The sequence below is a fragment of the Hyla sarda genome, chromosome 11 (assembly GCF_029499605.1).
Source record: "Hyla sarda isolate aHylSar1 chromosome 11, aHylSar1.hap1, whole genome shotgun sequence".
NCBI classification, from domain to species: domain Eukaryota; kingdom Metazoa; phylum Chordata; class Amphibia; order Anura; family Hylidae; genus Hyla; species Hyla sarda.
In genome coordinates this window covers 4512339-4537960 of record NC_079199.1, presented here as the reverse complement: position 1 = coordinate 4537960, position 25622 = coordinate 4512339, and the positions used below count along the sequence as shown (strand labels likewise).

General features: G+C 42.0%; 1 protein-coding gene across 3 annotated transcripts in view; it reads right to left on the bottom strand.

Moving 5' to 3' along the window:
- The window catches only part of TDP1 (tyrosyl-DNA phosphodiesterase 1), a 55188-nt gene that overhangs the window by 6743 nt on the left and 22823 nt on the right, over positions 1 to 25622 (bottom strand). For all 3 annotated transcript variants that reach the window (XM_056546135.1, XM_056546137.1, XM_056546138.1), the window contains 7 exons: positions 24470 to 24640; positions 23043 to 23121; positions 22768 to 22953; positions 22048 to 22096; positions 21752 to 21818; positions 21437 to 21544; positions 12541 to 12643 (listed from right to left, as the gene is read on the bottom strand). In XM_056546135.1, the coding sequence (XP_056402110.1) occupies positions 12541 to 12643; positions 21437 to 21544; positions 21752 to 21818; positions 22048 to 22096; positions 22768 to 22953; positions 23043 to 23121; positions 24470 to 24640 (763 nt within the window). The remainder of the gene's footprint in view (positions 1 to 12540; positions 12644 to 21436; positions 21545 to 21751; positions 21819 to 22047; positions 22097 to 22767; positions 22954 to 23042; positions 23122 to 24469; positions 24641 to 25622) is intronic.

Sequence of the window (25622 nt, the reverse complement as noted above, 5' to 3'; positions counted from 1 at the left end):
AGTGGGAGGATCCAGGAAGGGGCATTTATTATAAAACATGATTTCCCTAGTAGAATCCCATAGTCATGTTTAAAGTTTAAGCTAGCACTCGGCATTTTCAAGTTTTTATAGCCTTAGCTGAATGGCAGCAGTTTTTCCAATGGTTTACAGCTTCAGTCTTGAACTAATGACCCTCCATTCCCTTATCTTATACAAGTTTCTCTAGTCCTGCAAAAAACATATTTCCTTAACCCCTTATCAGTGAGAGGCTAGGTTACCCATGGGTTCCCTGTAACAGCAGAACACAACACTATGGAAAGTATAAGTATTGCCGCTCCTAATTGTGCGTTGCGTGCCATATAGTGAAGCACATGAAAAGCTTCTTCACAGTCACTTAACGTGTTCGTTTTGCGGTTACGTGAGGCACTGCATGCATTGGCCTTTATTCTTACAGTAGAGAAGTCATTAATTACAACTTTTTGTGAATTGGGACATTTAAACTTTCTTTTTTTATTTTTTTTATTCCAATCTAAATTTAGTAGGCGTCGGAGTCGGTGCATTGTTTGCAGACTCCGACTCCAGGTACCCAAAATTTTGTCCGACTCCTTGACTCCGACTCCACAGCACTGATTGTAGTCCCATACCAAGTAAGGAAACACCTCATATGTGGATGTAAAGTGCTCTGCGAGCGCACTACAGGGCTCAGAGGGTAAGGAGCGACAATGGGATTTTGGAGAGTGAATTTTGCTGAAATGGTTTTTGGGGGGCATGTCGCATTTAGGAAGCCCCCATGGTGGCAGGCAAAAAACCCTCCACATGGCATACTATTTTGACAACTACACCCCTCACGTAACAAGGGGTAAAGTGAGCCTTAATACCCCACAGGTGATTGAAGAACTTTCGTTAAAGTGGGACGTGAAAATGAAAAATTTGATTTGTAACACTAAAATGCTGGTGTTACCCCAAACTTTTCATTTTCGCAAGATATAATAGGAGAAAATACCCCCCAAAATTTTTAACCCCATTTCTCTCGAGTAAGGAAATACCTCACATGTGGATGTAAAGTGTTCTGTGGGTGCACTAGAGGGCTCAGAAGGGAAGGAGCGACATTGGGCTTTTGGAGAGCGAATATTGCTGAAATGGTTTTTGGGGGACGTGTCGCATTTAGGGAGACCCCATGGTGCCTAAAAAGCAAAAAAAAAAAACACATTGTACACTATTTGGCAAAACTACACCCCTCAAGGAACGTAACAAGGGGTACAGTGAGCCTTAATACCCAACAGGTGATAGACGAACTTTCATTAAAGTGGTACGTGAAAATGAAAAATTTTATTTTTTTCAAAAAATGCTGGCGTTACCCCAAAATTTTTCATTTTCACGAGGGGTAATAGGAGAAAAAGCCTGAATAAATTGCAACACCATTTCTTCTGAGTATGGAAATACCCCGTATGTGGATATAAAGTGTTCTGCGGGTGAACTACAATGCTCAGAAGAGAAGGAGCGCTATTGGGCTTTTGGAGAGAGAATTTGGTTGGAATAGAATTGGGAGGCCATGTGCATTTACAGAGCCCCCCGTGGTGCCAGAACAGTGGACCCTCCCCACATGTGACCCCATTTCGGAAACTATACCCCTCACGTAATGTAAGGTTAATCTATTACCCCTTGTGAAAATGAAAAATTTGGGGCAACACCAGCATTTCTGTAAAAATAAATAAAATTTTTCATTTTCACGTCCAACTTCTATGAAAATTCGTCAAAGACCTGTGAAGTGTTAAGGCTCACTATACCCCCCTTGTTAAATTCCTTGAGGGATGTAGTTTCCAAAATGGGGTCACATGTGGTTGTTTTCGTTTTTGCGTTAATGTCATCACCCCTGTGCAAATCACCAATTTTTGCCTCAAATGTACATGGTGTGCTCTCACTCCTGAGCCCTGTTGTGCGCCCGCAGAGCACTTTACGTCCACATATGGGGTATTTCAGTACTCAGGAGAAATTGTGTTACAAATTTTGGGGGTCTTTTTCTCCTTTTACCGCTTGTGAAAATATGTGGGGCAACACCAGCATGTTAGTGTAAAAAAATAAAAAAATTTTTTTTTACACTAACATGCTGGTGTAGCCCCTAACTTTTCCTTTTCATAAGGGGTAAAAGTAGAAAAAGCCCCCCAAAATTTGTAACGCAATTTCACCCGAGTACGGAAATACCTCATATGTGGCCCTAAACTGTTGCCTTGAAATATGACAGGGCTCTGGAGGGAGAGAGCGCCATGTGCACTTGAGGTCTAAATTAGGGATTTGCTGTACAATAAGTTTTTTATTGGGAGGGGGGGGGGGGGGGGCAGTGTAAGGGTGTGTATATGTAGTGTTTTACCCTTTATTTTGTGTCAGTGTAGAGTTTTTAGGGTACAGTCACATAGGCAGGGGTTCACGGCGAGTTTCCCGGTGAGAGTTTGAGCTGCGGCAGAAAATTTGCAGGAAACCCACTGTAAACCCCCGCCCGTGTGAATGTACCTTGTAAATTCACATGGGGTGGGGTGGATGCCTCCAGCTGTTGCAAAACTACAACTCCAAGTATGCACTGACAGACTGTGCATGCTGGGAGTTGTAGTTTTGCCACAGCTGTAGGCATACAGGTGAGGCAACACCAAGTTAGGTAACAGACTAACTCAGTGTTTCCCCACAAGGGTGCCTCTAGCTGTTGCAAAACTACAACTCCCAAGTCTCCCATCATGCCCATACAGCTGAAGGCTGGGAGTTGTAGTTCTGCTACAATTAAAAGGCCCTGATACCATGTATCTCATGGCCCAATGAGAACTGTTGTGTTGCCGCAGCTGAGAAGCCACAAGTTGGGAAACCCTGATCTAAGTGATCTAATGGCATGATGGGAATTGTAGTTTTGAAACGTCTGGAGAGCCACAGTTTTCAGGACATTGATGTAAGGGCTCTCAGAGTATGATGGGAGTTGTAGTTCTGCTACATCTGGAGGCTGAGAAACAGAAACACAAAGTACAGTGGGGCAAAAAAGTATTTAGTCAGCCACCAATTGTACAAGTTCTCCCCCTAATAAAGATGAGAGGCTGTAATTATCATCATCGGTTATAACCTCAACTATGAGAGACAGAATGAGAAAAAATCCATAAAATCACATTGTCTGATTATTAAAGAATTTATTTGCAAATTATGGTGGAAAATAAGTATTTGGTCACCTACAAACAAGTAAGATTTCTGCCTCTAACAGACCTGTAACTTCTTCTGTAAGAGTCTCCTCTGTCCTCCACTCGTTACCTGTATTAATGGCTCCTGTTTGAACTTGTTATCATTATAAAAGACACCTGTCCACAACCTCAAACAGTCACACTCCAAACTCCACTATGGCCAAGACAAAAGAGCTGTCGAAGGACACCAGAAACAAAATTGTAGACCTGCACCAGGCTGGGAAGAATGAATGTGCAATAGGCAAGCAGCTTGGTGTGAAGAAATCAACTGTGGGAGCAATTATTAGAAAATGGAAGACATACAAAACCACTGATAATCTCCCTCCATCTGGGGCTCCATGCAAGATCTCACCCCAAAATGATCACAAGTGAGCACAAATCCCAGGACCACACGGAGGGACCTAGTGAATGACCTGCAGGGAGCTGGGACCAAAGTTACACAGGCTATCATAAGTAATACACTATGCCGCCAGGGACTCAAATCATGCAGTGCCAGACATGTCCCCATGCTTAAGCCAGTACATGTCCGGGCCCGTCTGAAGTTTGCTAGAGAGCATTTGGATGATCCAGAAGAGGATTGGGAGAATGTCATATGGTCAAATGAAACCAAAGTAGAACTTTTTGATAAAAACTCTACCCGCCATGTTTGCGAGGAGTAAGAATGCTGAGTAGCATCCAAAGAACACCATACCTACTGTGAAGCATGGGGGTGGAAACATCATGCTTTGGGACTGTTTTTCTGCTAAGGGACCAGAACGACCGATCAGTGTAAAGGAAAGAATGAATGGGGCCATGTATTGTGAGATTTTGAGTGAAAACCTCCCCCCAACAGCAAGGGCATTGAAGATGAAACATGGCTGGGTCTTTCAGCATGACAATGATCCCAAACACATCACCCGGGCAATGAAGGAGTGGCTTCATAAGAAGCATTTCAAGGTCCTGGAGTGGCCTAGCCAGTCTCCAGATCTCAACCCCATAGAAAACCTTTAGAGGGAGTTGAAAGTCTGTGTTGCCCAGCGACAGCCCCAAAACATCACTGCTCTAGAGGAGATCTGCATGGAGGAATGGGCTAAAATACCAGCAACAGTGTGTGAGAACCTTGTGAAGACAGAAAACATGTGACCTCTGTCATTGCCAACAAAGGGGATATAACAAAGTATTGAGATGAACTTTTCTTATTCACCAAATACTTATTTTCCACCATAATTTGCGGATAAATTCTTTAATAATCAGACAATGTGATTTTATGGATTTTTTCTCATTCTGTCTCATAGTTGAGGTTATAACCTATGATGATAATTACAGCCTCATCTTTATAAGGGGGAGAACGTGTACAATTGGGGGCTGACTAAATACTTTTTTGCCCCACTGTATGTAAGGAAGAAATAAAATGTCTGTTTTATAAAGCTGGACGAGCCCCTTATGCTGGAGGCACACTGGTTGGGAAACACTGTCTAAATGTAAAGTGAAAAATTACGGACATTTTTTCTTTTTAATCTCCTTGTCATTTGCAGATTCTGTTTGCTGTCAGTGAATGGAAACCTTCTTGTTCTCACACTCTGGCCTCGCACAGCTGGAGTCTGTCATACAGTAATGGGTGCTCTGTGGTGGGGGTGGCAGAGGAGGTCGGAGCACTGTACGGAGATGGCGGCGGGGGCAGGATTGCGGTGAGGAGTCTCGCAGCTATTCACACCTGGGAATAGATTTGTCGGCTTCATGTTCCCTCTTCTCGAAGCACAATGGGGAAACAATCGCTGAATATTAAGTGGAGGAGCTGCGTAAATCTGCGATGGCCACGTCACCGTATCTGAACGATCTGCGCTGGTACAAAACGTCTACCAGGAAGGAACATAAAGGGACCGTACACCCCAGGCTGTGCCGACAATCTGATCCCTACTTACCTCCGCCAGATCTGTCAATACTCTGCAGATAAATATCTCAAGTCTATGGTCGGTCCCTGGTGAGATGATGACACACTGTGACGCTATACCCTGCTGTGAAGCACACGACACAGTGCAGCGTCATCTCTGCTATCAGTCACTAAGCTTCTTATCAGAGGAGAACACATTACAGAGGAAGCATCAAATGTATCTGTACAGTCTGTCCTCATATTGGTCCTACCTGTATATAGGGGCAGTATTATAGTAGTTATATTCTTGTATATAGGAGGCAGTATTATAGTAGTTATATTCTTGTATATAGGAGCAGTATTATAGTAGTTATATTCTTGTATATAGGAGCAGTATTATAGTAGTTATATTCTTGTATATAGAGGCAGTATTATAGTAGTTATATTCTCGTATATAGGAGCAGTATTATAGTAGTTATATTCTTGTATATAGGAGCAGTATTATAGTAGTTATATTCTTGTATATAGGAGCAGTATTATAGTATTTATATTCTTGTATATAGGGAGCAGTATTATAGTAGTTATATTCTTGTATATAGGAGCAGTATTATAGTAGTTATATTCTTGTATATAGGAGCAGTATTATAGTAGTTATATTCTTGTATATAGGAGCAGTATTATAGTAGTTATATTCTTGTATATAGGAGGTAGTATTATAGTAGTTATATTCTTGTATATAGGAGCAGTATTATAGTAGTTATATTCTTGTATATGGGAGCAGTATTATAGCAGTTATATTCTTGTATATAGGAGGCGGTATTATAGCAGTTATATTCTTGTATATAGGAGGCGGTATTATAGTAGTTATATTCTTGTATATAGGAGGTAGTATTATAGTAGTTATATTCTTGTATATAGGAGCAGTATTATAGTAGTTATATTCTTGTATATAGGAGCAGTATTATAGTAGTTCTATTCCTGTATATAGGGGCAGTATTATAGTAGTTATATTCTTGTATATAGGAGCAGTATTATAGTAGTTATATTCTTGTATATAGGAGCAGTATTATAGTACTTCTATTCCTGTATATAGGGGCAGTATTATAGTAGTTATATTCTTGTATATAGGAGCAGTATTATAGTAGTTATATTCTTGTATATAGGAGCAGTATTATAGTAGTTCTATTCCTGTATATAGGGGCAGTATTATAGTAGTTATATTCTTGTATATAGGAGCAGTATTATAGTAGTTATATTCTTGTATATAGGAGCAGTATTATAGTAGTTATATTCTTGTATATAGGAGCAGTATTATAGTAGTTCTATTCCTGTATATAGGGGCAGTATTATAGTAGTTATATTCTTGTATATAGGAGCAGTATTATAGTAGTTATATTCTTGTATATAGGAGCAGTATTATAGTAGTTATATTCTTGTATATAGGAGAAGTATTATAGTAGTTATATTCTTGTATATAGGAGGTAGTATTATAGTAGTTATATTCTTGTATATAGGAGCAGTATTATAGTAGTTATATTCTTGTATATAGGAGCAGTATTATAGTAGTTATATTCTTGTATATAGGAGCAGTATTATAGTAGTTATATTCTTGTATATACGAGCAGTATTATAGTAGTTATATTCTTGTATATAGGGGCAGTATTATAGTAGTTATATTCTTGTATATATAGGAGCAGTATTATAGTAGTTATATTCTTGTATATATAGGAGCAGTATTATAGTAGTTATATTCTTGTATATAGGAGCAGTATTATAGTAGTTATATTCTTGTATATGGGAGCAGTATTATAGCAGTTATATTCTTGTATATAGGAGGCGGTATTATAGCAGTTATATTCTTGTATATAGGAGGCGGTATTATAGTAGATATATTCTTGTATATAGGAGCAGTATTATAGTAGTTATATTCTTGTATATAGGAGGCAGTATTATAGTAGTTATATTCTTATATATAGGGCAGTATTATAGTAGTTATATTCTTGTATATAGGAGCAGTATTATAGTAGTTATATTCTTGTATATAGGAGCAGTATTATAGTAGTTATATTCTTGTATATAGAAGCAGTATTATAGTAGTTATATTCTTGTATATAGAAGCAGTATTATAGTAGTTATATTCTTGTATATAGGAGCAGTATTATAGTAGTTATATTCTTGTATATAGGAGGCAGTATTATAGTAGTTATATTCTTGTATATAGGAGCAGTATTATAGTAGTTATATTCTTGTATATAGGAGGCAGTATTATAGTAGTTATATTCTTATATATAGGGCAGTATTATAGTAGTTATATTCTTGTATATATAAGGCAGTATTATAGTAGTTATATTCTTGTATATAGGAGCAGTATTATAGTAGTTATATTCTTGTATATAGGAGCAGTATTATAGTAGTTATATTCTTGTATATAGAAGCAGTATTATAGTAGTTATATTCTTGTATATAGGAGCAGTATTATAGTAGTTATATTCTTGTATATAGGAGGCAGTATTATAGTAGTTATATTCTTATATATAGGGCAGTATTATAGTAGTTATATTCTTGTATATATAAGGCAGTATTATAGTAGTTATATTCTTGTATATAGGAGCAGTATTATAGTAGTTATATTCTTGTATATAGGAGCAGTATTATAGTAGTTATATTCTTGTATATAGAAGCAGTATTATAGTAGTTATATTCTTGTATATAGAAGCAGTATTATAGTAGTTATATTCTTGTATATAGGAGCAGTATTATAGTAGTTATATTCTTGTATATAGGAGGCAGTATTATAGTAGTTATATTCTTGTATATAGGAGCAGTATTATAGTAGTTATATTCTTGTATATAGGAGGCAGTATTATAGTAGTTATATTCTTATATATAGGGCAGTATTATAGTAGTTATATTCTTGTATATATAAGGCAGTATTATAGTAGTTATATTCTTGTATATAGGAGGTAGTATTATAGTAGTTATATTCTTGTATATAGGAGCAGTATTATAGTAGTTATATTCTTGTATATACGAGCAGTATTATAGTAGTTATATTCTTGTATATAGGGGCAGTATTATAGTAGTTATATTCTTGTATATATAGGAGCAGTATTATAGTAGTTATATTCTTGTATATAGGAGCAGTATTATAGTAGTTATATTCTTGTATATAGGAGCAGTATTATAGTAGTTATATTCTTGTATATGGGAGCAGTATTATAGCAGTTATATTCTTGTATATAGGAGGCGGTATTATAGCAGTTATATTCTTGTATATAGGAGGCGGTATTATAGTAGATATATTCTTGTATAAAGGAGCAGTATTATAGTTGTTATATTCTTGTATATAGGGGCAGTATTATAGTAGTTATATTCTTGTATATAGGAGCAGTATTATAGTAGTTATATTCTTGTATATAGGAGCAGTATTATAGTAGTTATATTCTTGTATATAGGAGCAGTATTATAGTAGTTATATTCTTGTATATAGAAGCAGTATTATAGTAGTTATATTCTTGTATATAGGAGCAGTATTATAGTAGTTATATTCTTGTATATAGGAGGCAGTATTATAGTAGTTATATTCTTATATATAGGGCAGTATTATAGTAGTTATATTCTTGTATATATAAGGCAGTATTATAGTAGTTATATTCTTGTATATAGGAGCAGTATTATAGTAGTTATATTCTTGTATATAGGAGCAGTATTATAGTAGTTATATTCTTGTATATAGGAGCAGTATTATAGTAGTTATATTCTTGTATATAGGAGCAGTATTATAGTAGATATATTCTTGTATATATATATATATATATATATAGGAGCAGTATTATAGTAGTTATATTCTTGTATATATATATAGGAGCAGTATTATAGTAGTTATATTCTTGTATATAGGAGGCAGTATTATAGTAGTTATATTCTTGTATATAGGAGAAGTATTATAGTAGTTATATTCTTGTGTATAGGAGCAGTATTATAGTAGTTATATTCTTGTATATAGGAGTAGTATTATAGTAGTTATATTCTTGTATATAGGAGGCAGTATTATAGTAGTTATATTCTTGTATATAGGAGCAGTATTATAGTAGTTATATTCTTGTATATAGGAGCAGTATTATAGTAGTTATATTCTTGTATATAGGAGCAGTATTATAGTAGATATATTCTTGTATATATAGGAGAAGTATTATAGTAGTTATATTCTTGTATTTAGGAGCAGTTTTATAGTAGTTATATTCTTGTATATAGTATGCAGTATTATAGTAGTTATATTCTTGTATATAGGATGCAGTATTATAGTAGTTATATTCCTGTATATAGGAGCAGCATTATAGTAGTTATATTCTTGTATATAGGAGCAGTATTATAGTAGTTATATTCTTGTATATAGGAGCAGTATTATAGTAATTATATTCTTGTATATAGGAGCAGTATTATAGTAGTTATATTCTTGTATATAGGAGCAGTATTATAGTAGTTATATTCTTGTATATAGGGGCAGTATTATAGTAGTTATATTCTTGTATATAGGAGCAGTATTATAGTAGTTATATTCTTTTATATAGGAGGCAGTATTATAGTAGTTATATTCTTGTATATAGGGGCAGTATTATAGTAGATATATTCTTGTATATAGGAGGCAGTATTATAGTAGATATATTCTTGTATATAGGAAGCAGTATTATAGTAGTTATATTCCTGTATATAGGAGCAGTATTTTAGTAGTTATATTCTTGTATATAGGAGGCAATATTATAGTAGTTATATTCTTGTATATAGGAGCAGTATTATAGTAGGTATATTCTTGTATATGGGAGCAGTATTATAATAGTTATATTCTTGTATATAGGAGCAGTATTATAGTAGTTATATTCTTGTATATAGGAGCAGTATTATAGTAGTTATATTCTTGTATATAGGGGCAGTATTATAGTAGTTATATTCTTGTATATAGGAGCAGTATTATAGTAGTTATATTCTTGTATATAGGAGAAGTATTATAGTAGTTATATTCTTGTATATAGGAGGCAGTATTATAGTAGTTATATTCTTATATATAGGAGCAGTATTATAGTAGTTATATTCTTGTATATAGGAGCAGTATTATAGTAGTTATATTCTTGTATATAGGGGCAGTATTATAGTAGTTATATTCTTGTATATAGGAGCAGTATTATAGTAGATATATTCTTGTATATAGGAGCAGTATTATAGTAGTTATATTCTTGTATATAGGAGCAGTATTATAGTAGTTATATTCTTGTATATAGGAGCAGTATTATAGTAGGTATATTCTTGTATATAGGATCAGTATTAAAGTAGTTATATTCTTGTATATAGGAGCAGTATTATAGTAGTTATATTCTTGTATATAGGGGGCAGTAATATAGTAGTTATATTCTTGTATATAGGAGCAGTATTATAGTAGTTATATTCTTGTATATAGGGGCAGTATTATAGTCGTTATATTGTTGTATATAGGAGCAGTATTATAGTAGTTATATTCTTGTATATAGGAGCAGTATTATAGTCGTTATATTGTTGTATATAGGAGCAGTGTTATAGTAGTTATATTCTTGTATATAGGAGCAGTATTATAGTCGTTATATTGTTGTATATAGGAGCAGTGTTATAGTAGATATATTCTTGTATATAGGAGCAGTATTATAGTAGTTATATTCTTGTATATAGGAGCAGTATTATAGTAGGTATATTCTTGTATATAGGAGCAGTGTTATAGTAGTTATATTCTTGTGTATAGGAGCAGTATTATAGTCGTTATATTGTTGTATATAGGAGCAGTGTTATAGTAGTTATATTCTTGTATATAGGAGCAGTATTATAGTAGTTATATTCTTGTATATAGGAGCAGTATTATAGTAGTTATATTCTTGTATATAGGGGCAGTATTATAGTAGTTATATTCTTGTATATAGGGGCAGTATTATAGTAGTTATATTCTTGTATATAGGGGCAGTATTATAGTGCATTATGAGTACATGTACAAGAGTACATTGGTGGCAGTATTATATGCAGAAAGCATCTGTGTGAGTCTACAATATACCAGGCCATACACTTTGGCTATTCTCAAATCTATTTATAAGAACTCATTGCCCCATTACCCAGGCAGGAACCTTACTTGACAGGTCTGTGTACTCATTTAACAAAGTAAGAAATCGCAGTTAATGCAGAATTACCAGGAATTAAGATATAACAGTGTAATTTTCCTGGTATGTGACGGTAATTTTCCTGTATACAGATGCTGAGGACATAATGCAGCTACAGGAGCTGTAAGTGAAGGCTCTCGGGGGCAGGTAATGGAGACAGGAGCGGATACAGAGTCAATGGCGTATAATAATACCCAGCAGGCTTAACCCATCGTGACCTTGGCAGCTGATACGCTGTGTGTATAACATTCACTGCGCTGACAGCGGTCCCACAGTATAATGTAAAGCAGCCACTTATGTCTATAGTAATCCTATATGGAGCCATAATCGTCAAGTAGGAAAATTACCCACTACAAGGAATAATACAGGAGAATAAATGGCAGATATTACCAGCAGCATGTTCTCCTGCTGAACCTGCACCACATAAGAAAGCCTATTCACTAGAGATCAGCGGTGACATCACTGAGAATACAGCCTATCCATCACTAGAGATCAGCGGCGGCAGCACTGAGAATACAGCCTATCCATCACTAGAGATCAGCGGTGACATCACTGAGAATACAGCCTATCCATCACTAGAGATCAGCGGTGACATCACTGAGAATACAGCCTATCCATCACTAGAGATCAGCGGTGATATCACTGAGAATACAGCCTATCCATCACTAGAGATCAGCGGTGACATCACTGAGAATACAGCCTATCCATCACTAGAGATCAGCGGTGACATCACTGAGAATACAGCCTATCCATCACTAGAGATCAGCGGTGACATCACTGAGAATACAGCCTATCCATCACTAGAGATCAGCGGTGACATCACTGAGAATACATCCTATCCATCACTAGAGATCAGCGGTGACATCACTGAGAATACAGCCTATCCATCACTAGAGATCAGCGGTTACATCACTGAGAATACATCCTATCCATTCACTAGAGATCAGCGGTGACATCACTGAGAATACAGCCTATCCATTCACTAGAGATCAGCGGTGAGATCACTGAGAATACAGCCTATCCATCACTAGAGATCAGCGGTGACATAACTGAGAATACAGCCTATCCATCACTAGAGATCAGCGGTGACATCACTGAGAATACAGCCTATCCATCACTAGAGATCAGCGGTGACATCACTGAGAATACAGCCTATCCATCACTAGAGATCAGCGGTGACATCACTGAGAATAAAGCCTATCCATCACTAGAGATCAGCGGCGGCAGCACTGATGTATTTATTATTTCTCCTGCGCAGTCATTCGGCCCCTTATAGACTAATAATAACAGAGATGACACAAAACATCTGCTCCAGGTTTGGACTCACAAAGGCAGATGGCAGGAATAAGACCCCCAGTTCATAGGACCGGATAAACAGCTGGGTCCCGCTCTTCTCCAGAGACCCCCATGCAGCTTTGGAGAGGTTTGCACTGAAAGAAAGAAAAAAAATGATGATACAATGAGACGAATATCAGCTCTAAATGTGTCCATTTTGGATAAAAAAACAACAAAATACTGATAGATTGTAAGGAAATCTGCTCTTTAGAAAACATTCTTGTAACATTTTGCATAAAGATTTTAATTAACCTGTCAAAGCCTTGCTCAATGTATATATATGTATAAATAAATAAATATATATATTATATATACACACGATAAGCTCAGCTGAGCATGCATGTGGCGGGCATGCTGGGAGTTGTACCTTTGCAACAGCTGATTTTCGACTGACTTCAATGGGTAGGAAAATCAGCTGCAGAAAATCTGCAGTAAAATACTTACGTGTGAATGGACCCTAGTTTTCCAAATGGACTAGTGTTTTCCAAACAACGTGCCTCCAGCAGTCGCAGAACTACAACTCCCTGCATGCCCGGACAGCCAACACTGGTGTACAGTGTATAGACACCTGTAAGGCTATTTTCACACATGCACATTTTGCCGTGTATTTTACTGCAGATTTTCTGCTATTGGTTTTCCTACTCATTGAAGTCAGGAGAAAATCAGCTTTGGCTGTCAGGGCACGCTGGGAGTTGTAGTTTTGCAATATCTGTAAGTTTACAGTTTGGAGACTCAGATCAGTGTTTCCCAGCCAGGGTGCCTCCAGCTGTTGCAAAAGTACATTTTCCAGCATGCCCGGACAGCCGAAGCTGATTCTCTACTGACTTCAATGAGTAAAAAAACCAATAGCACAAAATCAGCAGTAAAATACACCGCAAAATATGCAAGTGTGAACATAGCCTTACAGGTGTCCATACACTTTGGAGACTTAGGTCAGTGTTTCCCCACCAGGGTGCCTCCAGCTGTTGCCATTGTCTGTCTGGGCATGCTGGGAGTTGTAGTTTTGCAACATCTAAAAGTTCACAGTTTGACTTAGGTCAGTGTTTCCCACAACTTATGTCAGTGTTTCCCAACCAGTGTGCCTTCAGCTGTTGCAAAACTACAACTCCCAGCATGCCCGGCCATCCATTGGCTGACCTGGCATGCTGGGATTTGTAGTTCTGCAACATCTGGAAGTTCACAGTTTGGAGACTTAGATCAGTGTTTCACCACCAGGGTGCCTTCGGCTGTTGCAAAACTACAACTCCCAGCATGCCCGGACAGCCGTTGGCTGTCCGGGCATGCTGAAAGTTGTAGTTTTGCAACAGCTGGAGACACACTGTTTGGATAACACTGGAGTATAGAGTCAGGGACGCCCCATACGATGCCTCTCTAACAAATCATTACTGGTCAGGTGACCCGCCAGCCCCTTGTCGCCGTATTGTTTTAGCGCTGAAAGGTCACGCGCATTTTGTTCGGTCGATGCACAACACGACATTCAGCACTGTATTCTGTCGGGCACAATGTAAACGCTGCACAGTGGGAAACCTCAGCCGCAGCGAGAGGATTATTTACCTCGTGTCCTCGGTCACATCCCCTTGGACACGGTGCAGCAGAGCAGAGTTTGATATCTGACATGACTCATGGGGAGGATTTATTATTAGCATCAACATTTTCTTTCCATTTGTGCAGGGTTTCTAATTTACAAAAATGGCGCACAACAAAATAAATTGTGCCAATCTTTAAAAAGGATGCGCAACGGGAAAAAAATACACATATTAATGAACTCTCCAGATCCCATCCCGGTGCAATAGTTATTTTTATGCTGATGAGAAATGCAACATCTGAGCCAACTAAGCCACGTCCCCTCCACGCGCAAACATAAAGAAAAATTACAAAGCGAGCGCAAATTGTCAACAGCTGTCCGGGCATGCTGGGAGCTGTAGTTTTGCAACAGCTGGAGGCACACTGGTCTACTAATTTGAACAGATAAACCTGCTTAAGACATAAAAGGAGAAGTCACATTGTAAAGTAAACTTGATCACATAGTTTCTTTCTTTTGTTTTGTTGTTTTCCCAGTTTTCTGGATGCAGCCTGCAGTGTTAAGAATGGAGGTGTATATATATATATATATATATATATATATATATATATATATATATATATATATCTCTAGTCTGGATCAGTGTTTCCCAGCCTGTGCGCCGTCAGCTGTTGCAAAACTACAACTCCCATCATGCCCAGACAGCCGGCAGCCAACAATGCAGTGATATTATCTATATTATGTGTTGTATTAGATTCCATTAGGTATAGTATAGTGTGTACAGCTAGTATAGTCGCTGTCTGGGCATGATGGGAGTTGTAGTTCTAGAGAGCCACAGGTTGCATCATCTGTTCATGAAGGGATAATCCGGATATGTTTATGGGGGGGGGGGGGGGTTGCGCTGTGCAGCCACATTTGGTCTCCTCCTTGTTGTCCTTTCGCGAAGTCACAAAATACGCACAACAGATCGCGTATTAATGGAGAGCACCGGGGGGGGGGGGGGGGGGGAGGGGCTCAATTACATTCCGGGGGTTTCGCGGTTGAGAACGACGAAGGATCTGAAGTAAGGCGGTAATCAAACATTGTTACCAGGATACATGATCGCGCCTCAAGGACTTCAAGACGAGGAATATCTTCAATCACAACAAACAGCCGTTACCATGGCAGCACAGCGCCAAATACAGAGCAAGGGCATTCAGGAGGAAAATCGCTTACAGGACAACTCCAGGACACGCAACCTCATGTCCCGCATATCAGGGACCTATTACACTCAGCTATCTCTAAGTTTTATCTGCTCCTGGGAAAGTTGGGTCACACCTGACACTCTTCATTATGGCTCCCAGCTCTCCCGGACTTGTGACAGACAGCTTACCTTAGCTCACTTATAATTACCCCCTCGCCTAAGAATTAGTATCCGATTTGTTGTGCAGGATCCTAAGAAAGCTGTGTGACACCTGACACCCTCCATTATAGCTCCCAGCACCTAAACTTGAGACAGACAGATTACCTTAGTTCCCTCATAATTACCCCCCTTCCTAAAATGTTTTATCCAATTTGTTGTGCAGGATTGTAGGAAAGCTGGGTGACAACTGACACCCCCATTACGACTCCCCGCTCTGCCAGACTTCTGAGTGACAGCTTAGCTCTCTCATAATTATAACCCTTTCCTAAAAAATAGTATCTGACTCCGAAGAAAGCTGTGTGACACCTGACACCCTCCAATATGGCTCTCAGTTCTCCCAAACTTCTGATTGACCAGAGACGCTGGGGATGTTGGAGTCACCGGAGATACCGGAGTCACTGGGGATACCGGGGTCACTGGAGATACCGGAGTCACTGGGGATACCGGAGTCACTGGGGATACCGGAGTCACTGGGGATACCGGAGTCACTGGGGATACCGGAGTCACTGGAGATACCGGAGTCACTGGAGATACCGGAGTCACTGGAGATACCGGAGTCACTGGAGATACCGGAGTCACTGGAGATACCGGAGTCACTGGGGATGTTGGTGTCACTGGAGATACCGGAGTCACTGGGGATACAGGAGTCACTGGGGATACCGGAGTCACTGGGGATACCGGAGTCACGGGGGATACCGGAGTCACTGGAGATACCGGAGTCACGGGGGATACCGGAGTCACGGGGGATACCGGAGTCACGGGGGATACCGGAGTCACGGGGGATACCGGAGTCACGGGGGATACCGGAGTCACGGGGGATACCGGAGTCACGGGGGATACCGGAGTCACGGGGGATACCGGAGTCACGGGGGATACCGGAGTCACGGGGGATACCGGAGTCACGGGGGATACCGGAGTCACGGGGGATACCGGAGTCACGGGGGATACCGGAGTCACGGGGGATACCGGAGTCACGGGGGATACCGGAGTCACGGGGGATACCGGAGTCACGGGGGATACCGGAGTCACGGGGGATACCGGAGTCACTGGAGATACCGGAGTCACGGGGGATACCGGAGTCACGGGGGATACCGGAGTCACTGGGGATACCGGAGTCACTGGAGATACCGGAGTCACGGGGGATACCGGAGTCACTGGAGATACCGGAGTCACGGGGGATACCGGAGTCACTGGAGATACCGGAGTCACTGGGGATACCGGAGTCACTGGGGATACCGGAGTCACGGGGGATACCGGAGTCACTGGGGATACCGGAGTCACTGGGGATACCGGAGTCACTGGGGATACCGGAGTCACTGGAGATACCGGAGTCACGGGGGATACCGGAGTCACCGGGGATAGCTCCCCCTCTAAACTGCATCAAATTCACCAAACAACCATCTGGTGTATAGCAAACTCCCGACTCTTTTGTCCCGATGGTAGATCAGTGTTTCACAAACAGGGTGCCTCCAGATTTTGAAAAACTACAACTCCCAGCATGCCTGGACAGCCTTTGGCAGTCCAGGCATTCTGGGAGTTGTAGTTTTGCAACACGTGGAGGCACCGGAAACACTGTGGTAGATGATGGGAGAGGGAAGGATCAGGCTGTTGGATTTCCCCATTCCTGATCCTCCTGATCTCAGATAGAAAAGGTGATGGCAGAGATGTCTGTGCAGAAGAGGGGGAGGCAGTAAGACTATAGGAGGGAGACTGGTGAAGAGTCTGGAGGAGGAGGAGGACAGAGGAGTCTGGAGGAGGAGGACAGAGGAGTCTGGAGGAGGAGGAGGACAGAGGAGTCTGGAGGAGGAGGAGGACAGAGGAGTCTGGAGGAGGACAGAGGAGTCTGGAGGAGGAGGAGGACCGAGGAGTCTGGAGGAGGAGGACAGAGGAGTCTGGAGCAGGAGGACAGAGGAGTCTGGAGCAGGAGGACAGAGGAGTCTGGAGCAGGAGGACAGAGGACAGAGGAGGAGGACAGAGGAGTCTGGAGGAGAAGGACAGAGGAGTCTGGAGGAGGAGGAGGACAGAGGAGTCTGGAGGAGGAGGACAGAGGAGTCTGGAGGAGGAGGAGGACAGAGGAGTCTGGAGGAGGAGGACAGAGGAGTCTGGAGGAGGACAGAGGAGTCTGGAGGAGGAGGAGGACCGAGGAGTCTGGAGGAGGAGGACAGAGGAGTCTGGAGCAGGAGGACAGAGGAGTCTGGAGCAGGAGGACAGAGGACAGAGGAGGAGGACAGAGGAGTCTGGAGGAGAAGGACAGAGGAGTCTGGAGGAGGAGGACAGAGGAGTCTGGAGGAGGAGGACAGAGGAGTCTGGAGGAGGAGGACAGAGGAGTCTGGAGGAGGACAGAGGAGTCTGGAGGAGGAGGAGGACAGAGGAGTCTGGAGGAGGAGAGAGGAGTCTGGAGGAGGAGGACAGAGGAGTCTGGAGGAGGAGGAGGACAGAGGAGTCTGGAGGAGGACAGAGGAGTCTGGAGGAGGAGGAGGACAGAGGAGTCTGGAGGAGGAGGAGGACAGAGGAGTCTGGAGGAGGACAGAGGAGTCTGGAGGAGGACAGAGGAGTCTGGAGGAGGACAGAGGAGTCTGGAGGAGGACAGAGGAGTCTGGAGGAGGAGGAGGACGAGGACAGAGGAGTCTGGAGGAGGAGGAGGACAGAGGAGTCTCTCAGTTGAGTTGTGTGATGGGACAGGTAGGTGTTGTGTGATGGGACAGGTAGGTGTTGTGTGATGGGACAGGTAGGTGTTGTGTGAGCGGCCATTCCTCTGCGGTGTTGGGTGGTCTCCTCCCCTCCAGTGAATAGTCATTAACCTGTGAAGTGTTTTCTCCCACTCGGACACACGGGCCCCATCCACCCACCGCGCGTTTCTTCACACGCTCCCCATAGCATCACACCGTAACCTAGGTCACCGTCTCCTAGCAACCACCCCCAGGATAATGGCGGCTCCCACTATAGCTCACGGTGTCATTTTCCTATTTTCTTAATTCATACAATTACTAGAAAGAAAACTCTAGACAGAAGCTTCAATAGGATAAGGCGGGAGACCTCTCAGCCATCGCTATGGAAACCTGAGATGAGAGGAACGCACCCAACTCTTCACACAGGTGCAAGACTACAACTCCCAGCATGTACGGACAGCTAAAGGCCGGTGTTTCCCAATGAGTGTGCCTCCAGCTGCTTCAAAACTACAACTCCCAGCATGAACGGACAGCATGTACAGACAGCTTAAGGCCAGTGTTTCCCGAGTGTGCCTCCAGCTGTAGCAAAACTACAACTCCCATCATGTACTGACAGATGAAGGCTGGTGTTTCCCAACGAGTGTGATCCCAGCTGTTTCGAAACTACAAATCCCAGCATGCCCAGACAGCTATTGGCTGTCTGGGCATGCTGGGAATTGTAGTTTTGCAACAGCTGGAGGCACACTCGTTGAAAAACACTGTGATAACTTGTCTGTTCCATGTGGAGTCCATAGGCGCCGGTGTAACTCTGCTACATGTGAAGAGGGAATACTTCATACCAGCGTCCGGTCGTAATAAGGTTGAGGAGGGAGTGCCAGGAGAGAGGCCGGTGCAGTCCGGGCGTGAAGCGACGGATGCGGTAAATTGCGCAGACTTTAACAAGAGCTCGGCAGGACGTCCGGGAGTGCTCGGCGGGTACAGGAAATTATTGGCGATTTTCAGCCGCGAGCGCCGGTATTTATTGTCTTTCTTCTATTTATTTGCAAAGTGAAACAAGCAAATAAATCGATCCCTGAGCGCGGCAGAGCCGACATTGTTTCCCGCCGCACAGCCGGATTGTGGAAGTTACATAATGAGGGTATAGATCTGTGGAGCCGCTTTATGTCAGGACAATGAGAACCGCAAATACGGGAACGGGGCGACAGTGGAACGGATCAATGGGAGGGTCATGTGATCACGTCATCGCCATACGGCACCTGCCAGACAAACAGGATACATAGGACTGCAGGTCACATCTATACATTATCTGTACTCAGAGTTATCACTGTGTTATCTGTGGTGTTACATAGGACTGCAGGTCACATCTATATTATCTGTACTCAGAGTTATCACTGTTATCTGTGGTGTTACATAGGACTGCAGGTCACATCTATACATTATCTGTACTCAGAGAGTTATCACTGTTATCTGTGGTGTTACATAGGACTGCAGATCACATCTATACATTATCTGTACTCAGAGAGTTATCACTGTGTTATCTGTGGTGTTACATAGGACTGCAGGTCACATCTATACATGATCTGTACTCAGAGAGTTATCACTGTTATCTGTGGTGTTACATAGGACTGCAGGTCACATCTATACATTATCTGTACTCAGAGAGTTATCACTGTGTTATCTGTGGTGTTACATAGGACTGCAGGTCACATCTATACATTATCTGTACTCAGAGAGTTATCACTGTGTTATCTGTGGTGTTACATAGGACTGCAGGTCACATCTATACATGATCTGTACTCAGAGAGTTATCACTGTTAAACTTATCTGTGGTGTTACATAGGACTGCAGGTCACATCTATACATTATCTGTACTCAGAGAGTTATCACTGTGTTATCTGTGGTGTTACATAGGACTGCAGGTCACATCTATACATTATCTGTACTCAGAGAGTTATCACTGTTATCTGTGGTGTTACATAGGACTGCAGGTCACATCTATACATTATCTGTACTCAGAGAGTTATCACTGTTATCTGTGGTGTTACATAGGACTGCAGGTCACATCTATACATTATCTGTACTCAGAGAGTTATCACTGTGTTATCTGTGGTGTTACATAGGACTGCAGGTCACATCTATACATTATCTGTACTCAGAGTTATCACTGTGTTATCTGTGGTGTTACATAGGACTGCAGGTCACATCTATACATTATCTGTACTCAGAGAGTTATCACTGTGTTATCTGTGGTGTTACATAGGACTGCAGGTCACATCTATACATTATCTGTACTCAGAGTTATCACTGTTATCTGTGGTGTTACATAGGACTGCAGGTCACATCTATACATTATCTGTACTCAGAGAGTTATCACTGTGTTATCTGTGGTGTTACATAGGACTGCAGGACACATCTATACATTATCTGTACTCAGAGAGTTATCACTGTGTTATCCATGGTGTTACATAGGACTGCAGGTCATATCTATACATTATCTGTACTCAGAGAGTTATCACTGTGTTATCTGTGGTGTTACATAGGACTGCAGGTCACATCTATACATTATCTGTACTCAGAGAGTTATCACTGTTATCTGTGGTGTTACATAGGACTGCAGGTCACATCTATACATTATCTGTACTCAGAGAGATATCACTGTTATCTGTGGTGTTACATAGGACTGCAGGTCACATCTATACATTATCTGTACTCAGAGAGTTATCACTGTTATCTGGGGTGTTACATAGGACTGCAGGTCACATCTATACATTATCTGTACTCAGAGAGTTATCACTGTTATCTGTGGTGTTACATAGGACTGCAGGTCACATCTATACATTATCTGTACTCAGAGAGTTATCACTGTGTTATCTGTGGTGTTACATAGGACTGCAGATCACATCTATACATTATCTGTACTCAGAGAGTTATCACTGTTATCTGTGGTGTTACATAGGACTGCAGGTCACATCTATACATTATCTGTACTCAGAGAGTTATCACTGTGTTATCTGTGGTGTTACATAGGACTGCAGATCACATCTATACATTATCTGTACTCAGAGAGTTATCATTGTGTTATCTGTGGTGTTACATAGGACTGCAGGTCACATCTATACATGATCTGTACTCAGAGAGTTATCACTGTGTTATCTGTGGTGTTACATAGGACTGCAGGTCACATCTATACATTATCTGTACTCAGAGTTATCACTGTGTTATCTGTGGTGTTACATAGGACTGCAGACTGTATCACATTATATAATATTGCGTCTCCCCCCCCCCCCCCCCGTACCTTGTCACCAGGAACCACGCCAGCTCCCGGCAGTCCGGTGACATGCGCATATACGTCTTGATGTGCGGCATGGCTCGGCTGCGGCCGGATGTTTCTGCTTTCCACTTGCTGTAAAGAGACGGATGGATGTTGTTAGAATGAAGGGTTAACCCCTCGTAACATAGTCGACGACTACTGACTTTCACATCTGGACTACTTGCGAAGTTATTGCATTTTATGCACTGGAGAAATGCAAACCTACAGGATGCAAAAATGGACAAGTCCTTTAAATCACACAGGGAGTGATAATCTGCAGCACAGCAGAGCGTTACCTACTGGAAGAAGGTGTGGAGCCAGGGCTGCTTCTGAGCCGTCTGGAGCCCGTACGGGAGGGAGCCGCCAGCTGCAAGACACAAAGCGAACAACAAGTGCCCAATGTTTTCCACTGTAGAGATGTCATCCTAGAGCAGGTTTTCCAACCAGGGTGCCTCCCGCTGTTGCAAAACTACAACTCCCAGCATGCCCGGACAGCCAACGGCTGTCTGGGAATGCTGGGAGTTGACGTTTTGCAAAAGCTGGAGATACCCTGGTGGGGAAACACTGTCCTAGAGGCCGGGCTGCAGATTCCTCACCTGGATATCCTTCCAGACTGGTCCTAACATTGTCCACAGACGGGTAGATCTGCATAAAAAACATTGTAGGTATTACATTGTATTCATGAAGACTCCCCCAGCAGAATAGTGAGTACAGCTCTGGGGTATAATACAGGATATAACTCAGGATCAGTACAGGATAAGTAATGTAATGTATGTACACAGTGACCTCACCAGCAGAATAGTGAGTACAGCTCTGGGGTATAATACAGGATATAACTCAGGATCAGTACAGGATAAGTAATGTAATGTATGTACACAGTGACCTCACCAGCAGAATAGTGAGTACAGCTCTGGAGCATAATACAGGATATAACTCAGGATCAGTACAGGATAAGTAATGTAATGTATGTACACAGTGACCTCACCAGCAGAATAGTGAGTACAGCTCTGGGGTATAATACAGGATATAACTCAGGATCAGTACAGGATAAGTAATGTAATGTATATACACAGTGATCTCACCAGCAGAATAGTGAGTACAGCTCTGGAGTATAATACAGGATATAACTCAGGATCAGTACAAGATCAGTAATGTAATGTATGTATACAGTGATCTCACCAGCAGAATAGTGAGTACAGCTCTGGAGTATAAAACAGGATATAACTCAGGATCAGTACAGGATAAGTAATGTATATGCTAAGTGATGAGGTGATGTTAACAGCATGTAGCATAGAATGTTCCGCTCCGGATTTTACCAATTGCAGGGGTTTTTGGGAATGCGGCAGAGTTTTCTCCCCCTTCCCCAGGGTCTTCATACTCTCACTGAATTCTGAATGCAGCCATTTGCTTTGATCGGTTCCCATTGAGCCTATACTGGAGAACTGCCCAATCACCGGCCAAGATTCCACACCAGCGATGGGGCCGCACTTCTCTCTTAAAATCTACAAGATAAACATATGAAGAAGAGAAATGAGGCATCAGGAGGGTGACATGTGGGTAGCAGGTCAGGACACAGGAAAGGACCACTTACCTTTCTAAGGCGGAAGTGCCCCCATTTCTCCTTCTCATATCCCTGGAACCTCCCGGGTGTCGATGCCACCAAATACACCCTGCAACAAGTCACCATCACAGTAATTCAACTCCGACCCCATGGGTGGGGAAAAAAAAATGAAAACAAAACTGCATCGTCACCAAATCCTAAAATGTGAGGTTCTCAGGATAATAAAATCTGGTCTCTTCCAGAAACAAAATCACCCCAATCAATGGGTGGTGCCTGGTACTGCAGCTCAGCCTTACTGAAGAGAGGGGTCTAGGGTGCAATACCTCCAACAACCTGTACACAAGTGTGGTGCTGTATTTGGAAGAAAGAAGCCATATTCTTTTAATTCAAATGCCACATAAGTCCCTAATGTTGCAGGTAGACGTTGCAGACGTGCTGTGTACCTGGCATTAAAGAAGCACACGTGCCGTGTACCTGACCTTACAGTAGCAGACGTGCCGTGTACGTGACCTTACAGTAGCAGACGTGCCTTGTACCTGACCTTACAGTAGCAGACGTGCCTTGTACCTGACCTTACAGTAGCAGACGTGCCGTGTACCTGACCTTACAGTAGCAGACGTGCCGTGTACCTGACCTTACAGTAGCAGACGTGCCGTGTACCTGACATTACAGTAGCATGTGTGCTGTGTACCTGACATTACAGTAGCATGTGTGCTGTGTACCTGAAATTACAGTAGAAGACGTGCCGTGTACCTGACATTACAGTAGCAGACGTGCCGTGTACCTGACATTACAGTAGCAGACGTGCCGTGTACCTGACATTACAGTAGCATGTGTGCCGTGTACCTGACATTACAGTAGCATGTGTGCTGTGTACCTGACATTACAGTAGCAGACGTGCCGTGTACCTGACCTTAAAGTAGCAGACGTGCCGTGTACCTGACCTTACAGTAGCAGACGTGCCGTGTACCTGACCTTACAGTAGCAGACGTGCCGTGTACCTGACCTTACAGTAGCAGACGTGCCGTGTACCTGACCTTACAGTAGCAGACGTGCCGTGTACCTGACATTACAGTAGCATGTGTGCCGTGCACCTGACATTACAGTAGCAGACGTGCCGTGTACCTGACCTTACAGTAGCAGACGTGCCGTGTACCTGACATTACAGTAGCAGACGTGCCGTGTACCTGACCTTACAGTAGCAGACGTGCCGTGTACCTGACATTACAGTAGCATGTGTGCTGTGTCCTTGACATTACAGTCGGGATGCAGAACATTTTTATGGATAAGCTGCAGCCCCAATTGTGGTGTGAAAGTTACCTGTAGCTGCAGGCGATGTACAATACATCTGGGTCACTGAGATACATAGGTATGAATGTCTCTTCTATAATTTGTTCCATTGTTACCTCTGTGGACTGTTCCCGACCCCCCACCATGTGCGTTCGGTAGATACAGACCTGGTCTCTGACAGATCGTGCTGCTTAATGATGTCCGTCCATTCCCTGAGGCTCGGAGAGTTGTACGCGGTCAAATAAGCCACCAAGTCAGCCCTGAAGTTGGTTATTGACTCCCCGGCTAATGATGAAGACCCCTCAGGCAGTCTGGGATACAGAGGACTCAGCCAGATCCTGACACCGACCCAAGAAGAAGAGGAGATAATAAGATATAAAGTGACTGCACAACGGAGTAATAATACACTGAGGAAGAGGGAACGGAACAGACTAAATATAGTATACTACAGTATATATACACACAATATTACAGTATATTAGATATAAGGGAACATTCTAATATACAAGAGGTTGCTGAGAATACTAGAGGATCAGCGGTGACATCACTGAGAATACCGCCTATCCATCACTAGAGATCAGCGGTGACATCACTGAGAATACCGCCTATCCATCACTAGAGATCAGCGGTGACATCACTGAGAATACATCCTATCCATCACTAGAGATCAGCGGTGACATCACTGAGAATACAGCCTATCCATCACTAGAGATCAGCAGTGACATCACTGAGAATACAACCTATCCATCACTAGAGATCAGCGGTGACATCACTGAGAATACAGCCTAACCATCACTAGAGATCAGCGGTGACATCACTGAGAATACAGCCTATCCATCACTAGAGATCAGCGGTGACATCACTGAGAATACAGCCTATCCATCACTAGAGATCAGCGGTGACATCACTGAGAATACAGCCTATCCATCACTAGAGATCAGCGGTGACATCACTGAGAATACATCCTATCCATTCACTAGAGATCAGCGGTGACATCACTGAGAATACATCCTATCCATCACTAGAGATCAGCAGTGACATCACTGAGAATACAGCCTATCCATCACTAGAGATCAGCGGTGACATCACTGAGAATACATCCTATCCATCACTAGAGATCAGCAGTGACATCACTGAGAATACAGCCTATCCATCACTAGAGATCAGCGGTGACATCACTGAGAATACAGTCTATCCATCACTAGAGATCAGCGGTGACATCACTGAGAATACAGCCTATCCATCACTAGAGATCAGCGGTGACATCACTGAGAATACAGCCTATCCATTCACTAGAGATCAGCAGTGACATCACTGAGA